Source organism: Squalius cephalus (genome assembly GCF_949319135.1).
Source record: "Squalius cephalus genome assembly, chromosome: 10".
Taxonomy (NCBI): Eukaryota; Metazoa; Chordata; class Actinopteri; order Cypriniformes; family Leuciscidae; genus Squalius; species Squalius cephalus.
Genome location: NC_137131.1, coordinates 3,509,360 through 3,527,704, shown reverse-complemented (window position 1 = coordinate 3,527,704; position 18,345 = coordinate 3,509,360). Strand labels below are relative to the sequence as shown.

Below are 18,345 nucleotides of genomic sequence, written 5' to 3'. Positions count from 1 at the left end.
AACATGAAAAACGGAATGAATTCTCCTGTACGCCGGAGGGAGTTTGAGTCGGACTGCCACCGGACTAAGGATCTTGGTGACAGTGAACGGGCCGATGAATTTGGGAGGTAACTTATTAGACACGGAGCGGAGCGGAATGTTCTTGGTTGAAGCCACACTTTTTGACCCACGACGTATACGGGTGGTGATCGGCCTTAGCCTTAGTGCGCGCCCCCACCTGGAGCAGAGTCTCACGGGCTCTGGTCCACGTGTGGTGGCACCTCTGGACGAAGGCGTGAGCAGAGGGGACCGCGACTTCGGATTCCAGACTCGGAAAAATTGGTGGCTGGTACCCTAGACCAGTGGTTCCCAAACCTGTCCTGACGGCACCCCAACACTGCATGTTTTCTTTGTCTCCCTAATCAAACACACCTGATTCAACTCATCAGCTCATTATCACATGGGTTAATGAGCTGATGAGTTGAATCAGGTGTGTTTGATTAGGGAGACAAAGAAAATGTGCAGTGTTAGGGTGCCTTCAGGACAGGATTGGGAACCACTGCCCTAGACTACACTCAACCGGAGAGAGGCCCGTGGATGACACTGGTAATGAGTTAGTAGTAGTAGTAGTAGTAGTAGTAGCCTTTATTGTCACTTAGTCACAAGTACCAGCGAAATTAGCCATCAACCTGTCCATACAAACATACATACAATATGACAAGGGGGTAGACAGAACAGGAAGACAGAGCATTGAGGAAAAAATACAGCATAACATGAGGAGAGGTGAGGAGAAAAAAAAGCAACCCCCAGACTATGCTCCTGTAAGGAGTACAGTTTGGGAACAGGAAAAAAACACCTCAGCAACATTAGCACATAATCAGTACACTCTACAACATGAACACACAAGACTTGCAACAGGGGAGGGGAGTGGGGGGTGGAGGTAACCCAGCACAGGCAAGCAGCCATCCGGTCCTGCAGCCATTTTCGGCGCTGGTCACAGACCCGCCTGTCAGACTGGTGGTACAAAGCGTCGAAGGCGTGGGATGAGGTGTGGGGGGGGGGGGGGGGGGGGTGATTGCATATCTGTATATATGTAAGAGTTCGTGTATGTGTAGGCCTGGAGAGTCGCTATGCCTGGCATCCCAATCTAGGTGCCTCAGTCCACAGGATGTCATAGCGATACACAGCAGTTGCCATGGAGACAACCTTGATCAGGTCCCAGACAGAGTCAACAATCAGCAGGTGTCTGTGGGGAGTGGGGGAAGGAACGCAAGAGCGTCTCGCTGCAGTGCTTTTCCGGGGGAGTTGTTGTTGCAGCAGCAGCCTCGGCCAAGGCCAGTGCTGGTAGAGGGGGGCCGAAAGCAGATAAGATTGGGGTTGTTTGGTCTTGGGACGAGTAGCCGCATTCCAATTTACACAGCTCCTGGTCCATTTGGGTCTCCGAAACGATCCATTTGCCTTTGCAAAGCTGTGAGCTTCTCCATGATGTTATCCATATTGTGGTTCATAGTCACAGTCTGAGTGCTGACAGCTCTGCCCACTGCTTCAATCATGACGGGCAGCCTTGTGGGGTTTTGGACAGCTGTCACCGTCTTCTTAATTCCTCGATAAACCAGGGCAATGCCTAATCCAAACAGCAGAAAACCTGTTATCATGGTTCCGAATAGGTAGATATCTTCAATGTCCTCCACGGAAAGAGCCGCCAGACACACGACCCGCCACCTCTCCCACGCGTCCATCGTGTAGCCAGCTGCGAACGTTCCGGCAGGGCAGTCAGGTTCCCCCGAACCCAAGCTTCTCGTCGAGAAGATGGTGTCAATTGCGTTGAGAGACCAGTTGATCAAATCCATAATTTCTTAGTTTGGAGAGCAGTGCGGAGAGAGTCTCTCAAAGTACAAGACAGTAGACTAGACGAGACAAGAGGAGCAAAGCAGGGGAGGTAAGGGAGAGGAGGGGAAGAAAATGCGACCGCCTTCGTTGAGAGCCAAAGAGAAGTTATGTGCGTACTTAACCATAGAAAGTTGTTGGCTCCAGGATGAAGGATTCTTGGACACCAAACATCGCAACACTCTCTCCAAATCTTGGTTGGCTGGCTCGGTTTGACCATTGCTCTGGGGATGATAACCCGAAGACTGACTGACTGTAGCTCTTAGTAATCTACAAAACTCCTGCCAGAATTTGGACACAAATTGGGGCCCCCTGTCGGAGACCACGTCCATCAGGAGGCCATGTAAACGAAAGACGTGATCTACGACAGTCACCGCTGTCTCCTTGGCAGAGGGTAATTTGGGCAAGGGAATGAAATGTGCCGCCTTCGAGAACCGGTCCACTACGGTTAAAACAACCGTCATGCCATTAGAGGGCGGGAGGGCGGTGACAAAATCTAGCGCTAGGTGGGACCAGGGTCTCGAAGGGACAGACAGCGATTGGAGTAACCCATCAGGAGGTCGGTTAGACGTCTTACCAATGGCACAAACTGAGCAAGCCAAAACAAAACTGTGAATGTCGCGAGCAATTAATGGCCACCAGAATTGTTGCTTTACTAAACAGCTGGTGCGGTTTACTCCTGGATGACAAGCCACATTGGACCAATGGCCCCATCGTATAACTTCGGACCGTAACTCCTCGGGTACAAACAATCGACTCAGTGGGCAACCGGGTGGAGGCGTTACCCCCTCAAAGGCCGTCTTGACCTTCGATTCAACCTCCCATGTGAGTGTGGAGATAACTACTTTCTCGGGTAAAATGCGCTCCGGAGTAACCGGGCGTTCGGATGGATCAAAAATACGAGATAAGGAATCGAGTTTGATGTTTTTGGACCCCGGGCGGTACAAGAGAGATAAGTCAAAAGGTCAGAAAAAAAAGTGCCCATCGAGCCTGCCTAGAGTTGAGTCTTTAAGCAGATCTAATATATTCAAGGTTCTTATGATCAGTCCAAACGATAAAAGGTACCCCTGACCCTTCTAACCAATGACGCCACTCCTCCAACGCCAACTTGACGGCCAACAACTCTGTGTTACCAATGTCATAGTTACATTCGGCAGGTGATAAACAGTGGGAAAAAAACACGCAAGGATGCATCTTGTCGTCTCCGGTAGAGCGTTGGGAGAGAACTGCACCTACCCCCATCTCTGACGCTTCGACCTCCACCATGAACTGACGTGAGGGACCAGGGGCGACTAAGATGGGAGCCGAAACGAAGCGACTTTTGAGGTTGGCGAATACAGCCTCGGCTGTATCGGACCACCTGAATGTCGTTCTGGGGGAGGTCAAGGCTAGTTGACTGAAGTTGCGAATGAAACGCAGATAGAAGTTGGCGAACCCCAGAAACCTCTGTAGGGCCTTACGGGAATCTGGACTTGGCCAATCTATCACAGCCTTAACCATGTCAGGATCCATACGCACTCCCTCAGAAGAGACGATATAACCTAGGAAAGGAACAGACTGTGCATGAAAAGCGCATTTCTACGCCTTGACAAAAAGCCCATTCTCTAGCAACCTCTGAAGCACTTGTCTGACGTGCTGAACGTGTTCCTGGAGAGACGAAGAAAAAATCAATATGTCATCCAGGTAGACATACAGTACCAGTCAAAAGTTTGGAAACGTTACTATTTTTAATGTTTTTGAAAGAAGTCTCTTCAAGCCTGCAGTTAAAAAAACAAAAAAAAAACAAAAAAAAACAGTAATATTATGAAATATTATTACAATTTAAAATAATGGTTCTCTTTTTTAATATATTTTAAAATGTAATTTATTTTTGTGATGCAAAGCTGAATTTTCATCAGCAAGTACTCCAGTCTTTGGTGTCTTATGATCCTTCAGAAATCATTCTAATATGCTGATTTATGATCAATGTTGGAAACTGTTGTGCTGCTTAATATTTTTTTTATAACCTGAGATACTTTTTTCAGGATTATTTGATGAATAAAAAGTTAAAAAGAACTGTATTTATTTAGAATAGAAATCTTTTGTAACAATATACACTACCGTTCAAAAGTTTGGGAACAATAACTTTTTTTTTTTTAAGAAATTAGTACTTTAATTCAACAAGGATGCGTTAAATTGATAAAAGGTGATGGTAACGATTTATATTGTTAGAAATGTTTTTATTTTGAATAAATGCTGTTTTTATGAATAAATGCTGTTAACGTTTTACTCATCAATGAATCCTGAAAAAAGTATTCCAAAAAAATATATTAAACAGCACAACTGTTTCCATCATTGATAATAACTGAGTATCAAATCAGCATATTAGAATGATTTCTGAAGGATGAACAAAAAGACGAGAAAGTAGACAGCAAATTCATAAACCGTGACACTTCTTCTCTGGGCTTTTGTAAGAGCTTTTTTGTCTTGGCCATATTTTCTACTCAACTTCAGCACATGCATGGGATAAATTTATGCACACACATGTCAACAGATTTTTAAATATGGGTTTTTTTGTACAATGAAAGTTAATGGAGCCACATGTTATTTTGAACCCATTTTTATAATAAGGGTATCTATCAAAATATCTTCTTTATGCTATACTATTGCTTGGGGTTACTATAAACATTTGGGAACTCTATAATTACAATTAATTAGATTTAGTTGTAATCCATGCAACAGTCTCAAAAACTAGTTTTAATTTCTTTGATGAAATGATGAAAATCAATGATGAAAAAATCAACAACTTTTTTTTCATGATTAAGACAAGACTAAACTATATCAACATGCAATGCAATCTTGTTAACGAAAACAAAAAACTAAATCTTTTTTTTAAATGGATTTTATTGACTAAAAAATAGGTTGAACATATAAAAACCACAAAATGAGTCTTTTTCCGGAAGAGATCTGTTGGTATGAACATTTTTTTTATAGCTCTAAATATAAATATAGCCTCTATATTTCCTCTTTACATAAATTGTTAACAGAAAAACTCAAGACAAAAAAAGACAAAATTTGTCTTTATTTTCAGTGACAAATAAGTAGACAATAATTTTTTTATTTTTTTTTACTTTTTAAAGGGGGAGAAAAATAAACAAAATAATAATAATTAAAACATAAAAAGAATTGATAACAATGACTTCATCTTACTGTTTAAATTATTAATAGATACAGGAATTTTTTTTTTTGTAACGGTTGCTCTTACAAAGTGGGACTCTATAATGCTTTCCTGATGGCAGAAGTTGATACATTGGAAATAAAACATGGGTTGAATCACTCACTATTGTCTGTGTATTCTTAAGAACCAATGACTTATAGTTTAATTTAAGTGATGTGTATTCTCTTACACCCATGACTGTCATTGCAGTTTTAACAAGTGTAAACTGTGTAAATTGTAATAATAGACCTTATCTACCTCCTCAAATTCAGTTTCCATCTATTTTCCACACCAATGGTCCAATGTGGGTACAGCGTAATATCATACAATACAATTATTATAAATTCCTTTTTAATTGATTATTAAATTGTTTAATTAAGGCTTATACATAAGTTTCCATGACAGCGTTCAAGATACATCTTACTGGAGCTGCCAGATAGGAAAGTTTCAGATCATTTTTAAATAGCAAGCACAAGCTATGCAAAAGCGGCAGACCATTTGTATAATTGAACTTTTGTCTGTGTAATTCTAGCCCTGGTCTCTCTACTTCTTGTGCGTGAGAACAGACTCATGCTAACCGTTCTGATTGGTGGCTAAAACCACCTGTGGGTTTATTTTCATGGTACACCTGACGATGCTGTTTGAGTTGCTGCTGGCAATATTTTCCAAAGTCTGACTGCTCTGATCTTCCTTCTGCTCCGTGCTTGTCAGCTTCGTCAAGATGCTTTTATATGCCTTCTTAATCTTAGGGACCTTAAAAGCGTACACTATGGGGTTAACTGCGGAGTTGGCGTGAGAGAGGAGGATGCAGATGTGAAAGGCGACAGTGGGCACTTTGACAAGTTTGTAATACTCAAGCGTGTTTATTATGTGCAGTGGGAGCCAACAAACGACAAACAGAACCAGTACCAAAGCCAGAGAATTGGCCAGTCTCCGCTCCTTACGGTAAAACGACCTGGACTCCACGGGGCGCCCGACCTCCTTTCTCAGCTGTTTGGATATCATATTGAAGAGTAACAAGTACAGGGCCATCATGATGATGGTGGGTGGTAGGATGCAAGCGAGGAAGTTGAAGTTGACCATGTACGACATGGATATAACCGTGATGAAGTGACATGTAATAGTGGAGTTTTCTCTTGTTGTGGTGTTTTTGTTGTGCCATCCGAACATGGGCATGAAGCCTAGTATAGAAGCAGAGAGCCAACAAACAGTGACCGCGGCCCACAAATGCTGCTTTTTGACTGATCCTCTGTACCTGAAAATCAATGAGAAATTATCTTTATATATCTTCAACGGTACTGTGTATGTATGTACATATATATACACACTGCCTTTCAAAAGTTTGGGTTTGGTAAGATAATGTTTCATCAGTCAATGTTAACAACTTTAGTTAACATGAACTAAGAATGAACAATATTTTTAAAGCATTTATTAATCTTTATTAATCGATCGCCCATGAGTGCAAAATGAATGGGAGTCTATGGAGCTAGACGGCTAAATTTGTCTCTTTCACCCGATTGCCATTGAGAAATCTCAGATTTGATTGTAGGTTTTGCAAGTTCAACATGGGTTATAGGTCGAAAGTTGAATGAACGAGTACTTATGTCCTTTCGATTTCTTACAGGTTGAGTTGTTGTTGCCCATAACACGCTAGCATTCTGCTAATGAACGCTGATTGGTCAGTGAAGGATTGATTACGACCAGAGATACCGCTTGATGGCATCGTGTGTGTGTGTGTGTGTATTTTCGGCGTGGTCTTTTAAAACAACAAAACAAAAACTCTTCTAGCACGTGTGTTTCCCTGTGTCAGCTGTGTTGTGTGTTTCCCTGTGTCAGCTGTGTTGTCGATGCCTCGAGAGAAAAGAAAGTGCAGAGCGCGAAAGCACCAAAGTGACTGAAGGATTGCCGTAAAGCACTATCTCTGGTCGTACGATGTGTATGACGTCATTGCATTGACAAAAAAGACTTTTTAAAGCAAATAAGTGACTCTAAAAAATCTAACACCCAGCAATATGTAATTTCTTTGCATCTCCTTTTGAATACAACATTCAAATTACTAGACAAAAAATTATATCCTTAGAAAAGTGGATTTTGAGCGGTATAGCGCCATAGACCTCCATTCATTCTGCACTCATCCTGTGAGCGGCCTTATATGGAGCCAGAGTGGAACTGCAACCAGTTCAGAAGCCGGAAGTGTACTGAGAGTGGAAGTTCTCCACTTATTAGACATTCTCTGGCAGCGGTCTCTTACCAAGAAATAACAGACCGCATTCTACATTAGAATTCAACCAAGCCATGTAATAACGTTATTTAATGCACTGTGAACTAACATGATCAAACAATGAATGACTGTATTTTTATTAACTACCATTAACACAGATTTATAAACACTGTAACAAATGTATTCATTAACTAATGTTAACAAATGAGACCTTATTATAGTGTTACCGATTTTTGATTTTGAAAGTCTCTACTGCTCACCTAGGCTGCATTTATTTGATCAAAATACAGTAAAAAACAGTAATATTACAAAATATTATTACAATTTAATGTAACTGTTTTCTATTTGAATATAAATTTTTTTTTAAATGATTCCTCTGATGGCAAGGCTGTATTTTCAGCATCATTACTCCAGTCTTCAGTGTCACATGATCCTTCAGAAATCATTTTAAAACATTTCAGATTGTTATCAATGTTGAAAACAGTTGCTTAATTCGCTTGTGTAATTGACATTAAGAGTTGGATGGGTGAAAATTTTCTTCAGTTAAATGAAAACAAGACTGAAGTTATTTTATTTGGCTCCCCCCATTTGGTAGACGGCCTGACCTCTAGTTTAAGAACTCTGCAAGCGAATATCCGCACTCATGTAAAGAACATGGGTGTTATTGTCTGAGTTAAAATTCGACAAGCAAATAAACTCTGTTGTCAGAGCCAGTTTTTTCCAACTTTGGGGTTTACGGAAATTGAAATCTTTTCTATCTTTTGGTGACCTAGAGAAAGTCATTCATGCTTTCATTTCAACAAGGCTTGATTATTGCAACGCTCTGTATGCCGGTATAAACCAGTTTTCACTATTGCGTTTGCAACTGGTTCAAAATGCTGCAGCTCGCTTCTTAATGGGGAAGAAAAAACATGAGCATATCACCCCTATTTTATCACATTTACATTGGCTACCGGTCAAATACAGAATTGAGTATAAGGTTTTAACTTTTGTATTTAAAGCCTTGCATGGTCTGGCTCCAGTTTAGATTTCAGACCTTATTTGTCCATACTCTCCCCGAAGATCTCTTAGATCATCCTATGACAAATTATTAACCATTCCACTGTCTCGCTTGAAATCTAAAGGTGACAGAGCCTTTTCCGTATTTGGTCCTAAGCTGTGGAATTCGTTACCTCAATTTGTTAGGTTATCTTCTTCCTTATCTTGAAAACGTATCTTTTTTCTCAGGCCTTTTCATAATTATGTATATGTAGTCTTAGTATTTTTGTACGACTTTTATTTTTTAATATGTTTTTGTGAAGCACCTTGGTCAGCATAATGTTGTTTTAAGGTGCTATATAAATAAAAGTGACCTTGACCTTAATTTATTTTATATTTTTGCACCCTTGTTGACTTAAAGTATATATTTGGCAATTAATTACAATTAATTACAATTTAAAGGGATAGTTCACCCGAAAATGAAAATTAGTCAAAAGTTTTTATTTGTAAATAAAAGCCTCAATTCAAACTGTTCATCATATAAAATGATCGAGTCTCTTCAGAAAATTTGGACTAAACCGCTCAATTCATATGGATTAGTTTCATAATCTCTTTATGAGCTTTTCGAAGGGTCAAAGTGGTAGTTGCGCAGCTGTCAATGGAGGGACAGAAATCTCTCAGATTTTATCAAAAAGATCTTCATTTGTGTTCTGATGATGAATGATAGTTTTACGGGTTTGGAATCACATGAGGGTGAATAAATTATGACAGAATTATAATTTTTGGGTGAACTAACCCTTTAATGTCACATTCTGGAAGCATTTGGGAGCAAAATGTCTAAAATGCAACCACAAGTGCTCCAATTTTCCTTTTTGAGGAATATCTTTGCCAGCTCTATGTAGTTTTCTGTGTTGGTCAATGGCAACATAACGATGTCGGGCAAAACAGAACATCGTTTTTTAGAGGCAGAGCGAACTATTTTGATTGCATATTATAGAATAAATAAATTCTTAACATACATTAACATACACACATGCAAATGCGGTCCATTTCGCATCTAAAGAAGTTCTTTTTTCAGGTTGCATGTTATTCAGTATGATAAAAATGAGTGTGCATCATGTCTGAGAAACGCTCAAGGTTGATTTCCTCCTTATCAGTAAGCTTGATCAGTTTGGCTCTCAATATGAAGCAACACGAGTCATGACTATTAAAAGTTCAAACCTGAGAGGCTTATAAACACGCAGGTATCGGTCCACAGCGATGGCCAACAAGGAGTGAACGGAGGCCTGGGTCAACACAATGACCACACAGCTGATGAAGAGGCAGCAGTGGAAACTAGTCTTCAGCCGTCCATCAACTATCACTGCGAAAGGCACAGCAACCAATCCCACCAGAAAATCAGCCAGCGCCAGCGACACAATGAAGCAGAACGTGGTCTGACTCAGGGATCGACACGACCACACGGCCCAGATCACCAGCACGTTCCCCAGACAGCATCCCACAGCGATGAGCACCTCCACAGAGGTATAGATCACCTTCTCACCATCAGCCATGGTGGAGACTGAAGGCACAAGATCTCTACAGGAACTTACTTGAAATGGTCGTGGTTAAAATAGGAAGTTGTCTTCACTCTCTCAAACAGCCATGCAGAACCAAATATGCACACACACACGCACACATACTCAAGATTTTTTGCTTGATCAGTACTTTGATGTGGCTTGTATTCTGCAAGTATACAGTGTGTTGTTGTTGTTTTTTAAGGAAATTAATACTTTTATTCGGCAAGGATGCATTAAATTGCTCAAAAGTGACGGTAAAGACATTTATGATATTGCAAAAGATTTCTATTTCAAATATATGCTGTTCTTTTGAACTTTCTATTCATTAAAGAATCCTGAATAAAAATGTATTGCGGTTTTCTACAAAAATATGAAGCAGCACAACTGATTTCAACATTGATAATAATCATAAATGTTTCTTGAGCAGCAAATCATCATATTAGAATGATTTCTGAAGGATCATGTGACACTGAAGACTGGAGTAATGATGCTGAAAATTCAGCTTTGATCACAGGAATAAATTACATTTTAAAGTTACATTACAATAAAAAACAGGTTGTGGTAAATATTTCACAATATTACTGTTTTTTACTCTATTTTTGAATGCATCAAATGTATGAATGTGGGTGAGCATAAGAGACTTCTTTCAAAAACATAAAAAATATATACATTTTGAACTGACATTTTGAACAGTACTGTACGTATATAAAATATCAGTTTCTGGAAGTATGTTGTATCTAAATTTGAAGTGCTCTAATTTCTCTGTTTACCACTGTGGTCGTGTGGCATCAAATTGTGGCTAATCTCGTGTCAAGTAAAGCAGGAAGTTGTTGGTTTTTTTTTTTTTTTTGCAAGAGGCGAGTTGCCAATAGTTTTTGACTGGATCCTAGACTATTGGCAAATAATGATTTGAAAAAGAAAGAAAAAAGTGTTGGCATTGGGATATCTGCTCTTGCTTGTCATTTATGTCTATAATAAAAAGGTTCCATTTGTTTTGATTCATGTTTTTATGATTATGCAAATGAAATGTGACTTTTGCGATTTTCCGGGAACCAAAAATAGGATTAAACAATTTTCATTCGATCTCAGACTTCTTGATTTCTATGAAACAGTTCCCACTTATGATGCACACTGCAAACCGCCCACAAAACCGACCTCAAACCTTTTCATCCAGACGGGCACAGCAGGGCTGTAACCACTATAATTATAAATGGCCAAATTGAATTTCATACACTTGTATTTAAAATGATCAAACCCCTCTGACCTGCAAGACATTCTGGTTTTGTGAACAAAACTGTAGGAAAACACTTTAACTAAGCCATCCGTAAACCATAGAAAGTTTATTATTACACAATTGAGTGATTCTGAGAACATTAAGTTACTGAGTTCAAAAAAATCAAACTTACTGTAAACATCCATTTACAAAATTATTCAACTCCCAAAAGTAAATTTTTGTAGAGAATCCTTTACTCTCATAGTACCTTTACTGCTCCTCGTTAAACATTTTTGGATAAACATCTATGTAGTTATGCACCCTTTCTCTCCTTATTTCTTCTTTTTTCTTTCTGTTCTCTTATTTAACACTGATTGTATTCTGAAGTATATTATGTTTTGATGTTATAATATTGGTTATAATTTTGTACATGTTATTTGTTGTTAACAAAGCATTAAAAAAAATCCTTTACTCTCGCTTACAAGCTTCTGACACCCTCTACTGGAGTCTTTGGCCATTCCATGTGTGCAAAAGCTTCCAACTCATTGATATTCTTTGGTTTCTGTTCTGCCACTGCTTTCTTCAAACCTCACCAAAGATTTCCAAGGACATTTTAATCTGGAGACTGAGCAGGCCAGGACTGATCCCTGAACAAAGCTTTGGTAGATCAATGTTCTGACCGTGAAGACAGTGTTTTTCTGGTCATAAGTCAAGCCTTTTTTGTGCCACACATACTTCTGATCCATGGGTCCAAAAAAGTTCCCTGGAAGGTTTTCTATGGGACAATACATTTTAAACTTATAAACAATGCAGCCAGCTGTGTCTCTAGGAACTTTTATTGTCCTATTGATGTTCTTGTAGCCATAGCCTTCTTCTCTGGGCTTTTGTAAGAGCTATTTTTGTCTTGGCCATATTTGCAACTTCAGCACATGCATGGGATAAATTTATGCATGGATTACAACTAAATCTAATTAATTGTAATTATAGAGTTCCCAAAGGTTTATAGTAACCCCAAGTAATAGTACAGCATAAAGAAGATATTTTGATAGATACCCATTTAATGAAAGTGGGTTCAAAATAACATTAGGTTCAATTAACTTTCATTGTACAAAAAACCCCACTGAGACTCATATTTAAAAATCTGTCGTGTTTCACAGAAGAAGAAAGTCAAAGGTTTGGAGCCACATGAGGTTAGTAAATGAAGTTTCATTTTTTGGGTGAAATAATGCCCAGTCTGACCCTATAGCGCCACCAGCTGTTAGTTATATAGAATATGAAGTTGTTTGATTGATGTGTGTACAGTACATTATGATTGTAAAGCTTCGTTATGAAGGTACAAATCTTTCTGTAGCAGTCTCTAAAACTAGTTCTTTGATGAAATGATGAAAATCAATGATGAAAAAATCAACAACCTTTTTTTCATAATTAAGACAAGACTAAACTGACTATATCAACATGCAATGCAATGTTAATGAAAATTTGTTTTTTTTTTTTTAATGGATTTTATTGACTAAAAAAAATAGGTTGAACATCTAAAACCACAAAATTAGTCTTTTTCCGAAGAGATCTGTAGGTGTGAACATTGTTTTATAGCTCTAAATATATAAATATAGCCTCTATATTTCCTCTTTACATAAATTGTTAACAGAAAAAGACAAGACAAAAAAAAGACAAAATTTCAGTGACAAATAAGTAGACAAGAATTTATTTGATTTTTCTTTACTTTTTTGATGGATTTTGTTAAAGGGGGGGGGTGAAATGCTCATTTTCACTCAATCTCCTGTTAATCTTGAGTACCTATAGAGTAGTATTGCATCGTTCATATCTCTAAAAAGTCTTTAGTTTTATTATATTTATAAGTGAAAGATAGACTGTACCGAGTCTTTCCGGAAAAAACCGAGCGGCTGGGGGCGGGCCGTGTGGGCGATGTGCTAAAGCTGTGCTAACGCGCCGAGCTAGTAACGTTAACAACACACAGAGACATTTGTTCAACAGTTTTACTCACCGCCTGCGGTTCCAACGCACGACCGCAAACCTTTATCATTGTGACTGCTCGATCCTTAAGCATTAGACGATCTGCAAATCCGTCGATATGGGCTTTGTTTATAAAACAATCATCGTCGAAATGCAGGGAAACAGTCTTGCTCAACTCGTTTTTGCCCCGGAAAAACAAACTGCATCCACTATTCCCTTAACGCTGGGTTCTTTGGGAATCTGTGCAGGTTTGTCTTGCCCTGGCAACCAAAAACCCACTTCTTTGGTGACACTGACTTCCCTAAAGCCGAGCAGAGCGCTTAGATGAGGTACTGCTTTCGCTCTCTTGCTCTTGCGCCCGCGATCTTACCGGAGAAGTGCCCTTAGGACCCGTATAAGGAAATTCCGTTACATCTGACGTCACACATGCCCATACTCGAAAAAAACTTTCCGAAACTTGTGACAAACCGGAAGGACAATTTTTGGCACAGAAATACTCCTTCAAACGTACAATTTAATTTTTGAAACTTTGTCCATGTTTAGCATGGGAATCCAACTCTTTAACAGTGTAAAAAACTCAGTATGCATGAAATAGCATTTCACCCCCCCTTTAACTAAAATTTGATTAGCAAATAACAGGTCATGACTGAACATATCAAACCACAAAATTAGTATTTTCCCGGAAGAGAGTAAATACAGCCTGTCTATTTCCTCTTTACATAAATCAGCAGCTCTTTCTAACACTCTCACGTTCCTGTTTCCAGTTCTCTAACCACAATGGTATTAGGTGGAGGGATAATTTACATCTCTCTTGAAGTGCTCATCGCTGTGGGATGCTGTCTGGGCAATGTGCTGGTGATCTGGGCCGTGTGGAGGAGCGGAGCCCTGAACCACACCACTTTCTGCTTGATCGTGTCGCTGGCGATGGCAGATTTCCTGGTCGGGGCCGTGGCCATTCCTCTGGCTGTGGTTGTGGACGTCCACGTGAAGATCCCTTTCTATGCCTGTCTGTTCATCAGCTGTGTCCTGATCGTCCCGCTTCAAGCATCAGTGCTCACTCTTCTGGCCATTGCTGTGGATCGTTGCCTGAGGGTTTGTATACCACTCAGGTGAGTCGGCCTACAGGTGATTTTGGCTTTAATGAACGTCAAGCTAGTTGAAAACACAAACAGCTTTTGTTTTATCTTTAAATTAATATAATGCAATTTAGGTATGCTTAGTTGCCATGCTTAGTTGTAGCCAATCAGCAGTAGAGGGCGTGTCCACTCATGAAAGGTGAGGAGAGTGAGCAAGAGGGAGATTTGAAGAAAGACTGTAGAAAGAGAGATGGCTGAGAGACATTACAAAAAGAGAAAATCTCAGAGGAATATCAATGGATAAAGAAGGGTTATGATCGAAGAGCTTTAGGACCTGCGTCAATAGGTTTAGGAACTAGGAACTTAGTTATAGGAACTAGCCAACAGGGTGATTCCCCGAGGTTGCATCCGCACCGTTAGTTGTAACTCTGAAGTGATGTAATCCGTGCTTGTGGTTGTGACTTTTATTTTGCCTGATCACACAGCGCTCCCATTCTCCGTCTTCATTAGTTTAAGATCTGTTTAACAATCCTGTCTAATACTTTATTAGATAGAACTGTTATACAAATAAAGTAAACTGTATATGAAAAAGTATTAGCGTTTGCCATGTGGTTGATGTCCAATCTCGCTAGCTGAGCAGAAATACATAATCATGTTTCGCTTGGTCCCCTCAAAGTTGCATTAGATTTTCTCCTTAGCAGGTTGAGAGGTCAATGTATCACATCCATGTTCATAGAGTTAGTTTGTGAAGTAAATATATAGGCTATAATCTGTGTGTGTACACGGCTTTTTTTAATTGAATGGCGGCTGCTGGTGTTTCGCGTGCGTTTGGCCAATCAGCGAACACTAACGTCACTGGTAGTTCCTATAGTGCTGGTTTCTGAAGTAGGAGCTGATTTAGTTACTCTAAAAGGAGTTCATTCATAGTTCCTGCAGCCTAAAATCATTCATAGTTCCACACGCCAAAAACTGGGTACTTCCGCCATTAGTTTTAGGAACTATGAAAAGATTCCTCCGATGCGAAAGCCCCTAAAATTAGAAAAGCTTTCAAGCGCTGGAGAGACCTAAGCAGGAAGGCCTGAAAACAGACGCAGAGGTTGTGTTGTTCCTGCTTCATACGTTGAGTAACATTGGTTTTGGTATTTCACAGAACCAAGATATGCTGTTGTTGTAATGTTAGCTGGAGTAACAGGACAGTTTGAGTGTCATTGTTTGTCTGGAGCTGCTGGCGACTGACAACCAACTCTTGCTTGTATTTACTCTTGTGTACTGTATGATCATTTTTTGTTGTTCCTTGTTGTTCATTCAACATCTTCTCTTTATTTTTTTAGAAGCATTATTTTGCTTTGCTTCAGCTATGATAAAGAGACATCCAGTCTTGCATTGCGTGTTCATGCATTTTGGGGGCGGAGCAATGAAGGGAGGGGCGTGTTTGTTTGGGTTGATTTACATTACATTACATTACATTAAGACTTACAATTTAGGACTAAATTAAGCAAGTCATCGTGAAGAGGCAAAAACAACGCAAGAAGTGCTCAAAATACAAAGTTCAGGCATTGTTCAGAGTAGCATAAGCCCGATAAGGGAGGATTGAAGGAAAAGGAAAGAAATTATTTTTTTTGTTACATTTTTTTATGAGGTTAAGTGCTCACGGAAGAGATGAGTTTTCGGCTGTCTTTTGAATGTTGTCAGGGATTCTGCGTTCCGGATGAGGGTGGAGAGATCATTCCACCAGCATGGAACCGTGAATGAGAATGTTCTGGAAAGTGATTTTGTGGCTCTCTGTGATGGAACCACGAGACGTCGCTCGTTGACCGATCGTAGGCTTCTGGTAGGGATGTAGACTCGTAGGAGTGAGTGAAAGTAGGGGGGAGATGAGCCTGTGATAGATCTGTAAGCAAGCGTCAATGCCTTGAACTTGATGCGAGCAGCGAGTGGTAGCCAATGCAGAGAGATGAACAGAGGAGTGTCGTGGGCCCTTTTGGGCTCGTTGAAGACAAGATGAGCTGCAGCGTTCTGAATCATTTGTAGAGGTTTAGTTGCACATGATGGAAGTCCACCCAGAAGAGCATTGCAGTAATCAAGCCTAGAGATGACCAGGGCCTGGACAAGAAGTTGTGTTGCATGCTCAGTTAGGAAAGGCCTGATCTTCCTGATGTTGTGCAGTGCAAACCTGCATGATCGAGCTGTCTTTGAAATGTGGTCTGTGAAGGCCAGCTGGTCATCCAATATTACTCCAAGATTTCTGACCGACCTTGATGGGGTGATTGATGATGAATCTAGCTGGATGGTGAAGTTGTGCTGTAGAGATGGATTGGCAGGGAGGAGGAGAAGCTCAGTCTTTGCCAGGTTGAGCTGAATTGGTGTTGATTTCAAATATCAACAGTGTTTCTCAGAAATTGCTTACTGCACCTTTAAAAGATCTTTCATTTTACGAAATATTTCTCTCTGGCAGGTACAGTTCTACAGTCACTAAGAAGCGCTCCTGGATCACCGCCGCTGTGTGCTGGATACTGGCGTCTGTACTGGGCTTCTTACCGATGTTTGGATGGTACAACCATGACACACTGGCACGTTACAATTCCACCTCCATAGACTGTCAATTCATTGATGTCATTCCTGCTTCATACCTGGTCCACTTCATCTATGAGTGTTGTTTTCTTCCTCCGCTGGCAGTCATGATTACTTTGTATGGCTATATCTTTTTTAAAATGAGGAGACAGTCGAGGGGGAGAGCAGGAGTGGCGGCTGAAACTGGTGGATATAACCAAAAGGAACACAAACTGGCCAGATCTCTGGTTTTGGTTTTGGCTCTTTTTATTGTTTGCTGGCTGCCGTTACACTTGATAAAAGCCATCACATTCTATAACCAGAATATACATGTACCGTCCATTGCTTTATACTTTGGCATTCTCCTTTCTCATGGCAACTCGATGGTTAACCCTGTAGTGTATGCCTTCAAAATCCCTAAGATTAAGCAGGAGTACAGGAAGATTTGGAGGAGGGTGATTGGTCGAGAGCAGAAGGCAGATATAAACGCTCCTGCTAGTAATACCTTAGACAGCCATGATGGACGAGTTCATGGGGAAATCAGCCCAGAGGTGGGTGTCAATGGCATTAAATGAACTTAATTCCATGTACCGTGGAACGTACCAAAAGAAGGGGGGGTTTATGATTTTCTTAGAGTGTAATTGCAATATTGCTTTTTCAAACCTTTCAAGCTTTTCTGGCCTAAATTAATATTGACAGATTGCAGTTACACTGTTGTGCCAGTAGGGCTCCTCCAAACACCACTGTCAAAGTCTGAGAGTAACTGTAGGATGTGTTATTTTCCTGTTATCACTGTAAAGCTGCTTTGAAACAATCTGTATTCACTGTAAAAAAAAATTACATCCCCAAGTCAAAAATTTCTAGTGACTGATCACATCTAAATTTTTCAATTAGTCTGGCGTATTATTTCTCATTGAGCCAATGTTAACAGACTATTGCAACAAGAATTGCACTTGGGCCAATTAAAAAATTTAGATGTGACCAGTCACTAGAAAATTTTGACTTGGAGAGGTTAGAAATTTTTTACAGTGTTGTAAAAAGCGCTCTATAAATAAAGGTGACATGACCTGTCTTATAGTTGAATCTGGATAATAGAGGAGTGTGTAATTTAATGCACAATAATATGGTTGTACTACAGTGCAAATATGAGTGATGTTTAAAACCATCAAACTTTATATGTTTGTGTTGCACCTTTCCTGATAAACTAAAATAGAATTTTTATTTATTTATTTTGAACCACTTATATGAGGTGTGCAATAAATAAACACATAATTCAATGATTTGTGCCTTTCATTATGTTTATACGGTATTCATATTTTTCTTTTTAGAATAATACGCTTTATTCAGAAGAGACACTAAAAGTATCACCCATAAAAATTATTTCAATTTTACTATGCTTTATTAGGATGACAAAAACTGTACTTTTTATTGCCAACATGTTTGCAGAATAGCTGTGAAAAATTGTGCAATGTAAAATAAACTGAATAAAAAAATAAATAAAGTGAAATATCAGTAGTGCAACAAAATAACAAAACAGTGCAGAGTTCCTAAACTAAGAAAGTAATTCATCTTTATAATTAATACTTTATATTGGTTTTTATGTGGCAGTTTTAAAGAGATCGTTCACCCAAAAATGAAAATTCTGTCATCATTTGCTCACCATTTGCTTCTGCCGAACACAAAATATATTTTGAAGAATGACGGTAACCAAA

At 39.6% G+C, this 18,345-nt stretch overlaps 2 protein-coding genes across 2 annotated transcripts in view; one reads left to right on the top strand and one right to left on the bottom strand.

The window, feature by feature from the left end:
• adora3a.1 (adenosine A3 receptor a.1) overlaps positions 1–17,908 on the top strand; it is a 55,137-nt gene extending 37,229 nt beyond the window's left edge. Inside the window, exons 2-3 of the mRNA XM_079884108.1 lie at positions 13,772–14,116; positions 16,539–17,908. Of these exons, the coding sequence (XP_079740234.1) occupies positions 13,785–14,116; positions 16,539–17,208 (1,002 nt within the window). The 5' untranslated portion in view covers positions 13,772–13,784 and the 3' untranslated portion in view covers positions 17,209–17,908. The remainder of the gene's footprint in view (positions 1–13,771; positions 14,117–16,538) is intronic.
• LOC307166438 (adenosine receptor A1-like) lies at positions 4,741–9,854 on the bottom strand. The gene is made up of 2 exons (XM_079884798.1): positions 9,483–9,854; positions 4,741–6,317 (listed from the first exon to the last, which is right to left on the bottom strand). Exons 1-2 carry the CDS (start codon positions 9,812–9,814, stop codon positions 5,636–5,638), a joined length of 1,014 nt encoding a protein of 337 aa, XP_079740924.1. The 5' UTR covers positions 9,815–9,854; the 3' UTR covers positions 4,741–5,635.
• Positions 17,909–18,345: the final 437 nt, after the last annotated feature.

Bases quoted from the DNA above. Each gene is read 5' to 3' on its own strand.
- LOC307166438 (XM_079884798.1), bottom strand. From the start codon at position 9,814: ATGGCTGATGGTGAGAAGGTGATCTATACCTCTGTGGAGGTGCTCATC. The intron at 6,318-9,482 runs GTTTGAACTTTT...ATTGATTTTCAG, and splicing joins CGTGTTTATAAGCCTCTCAG to GTACAGAGGATCAGTCAAAA.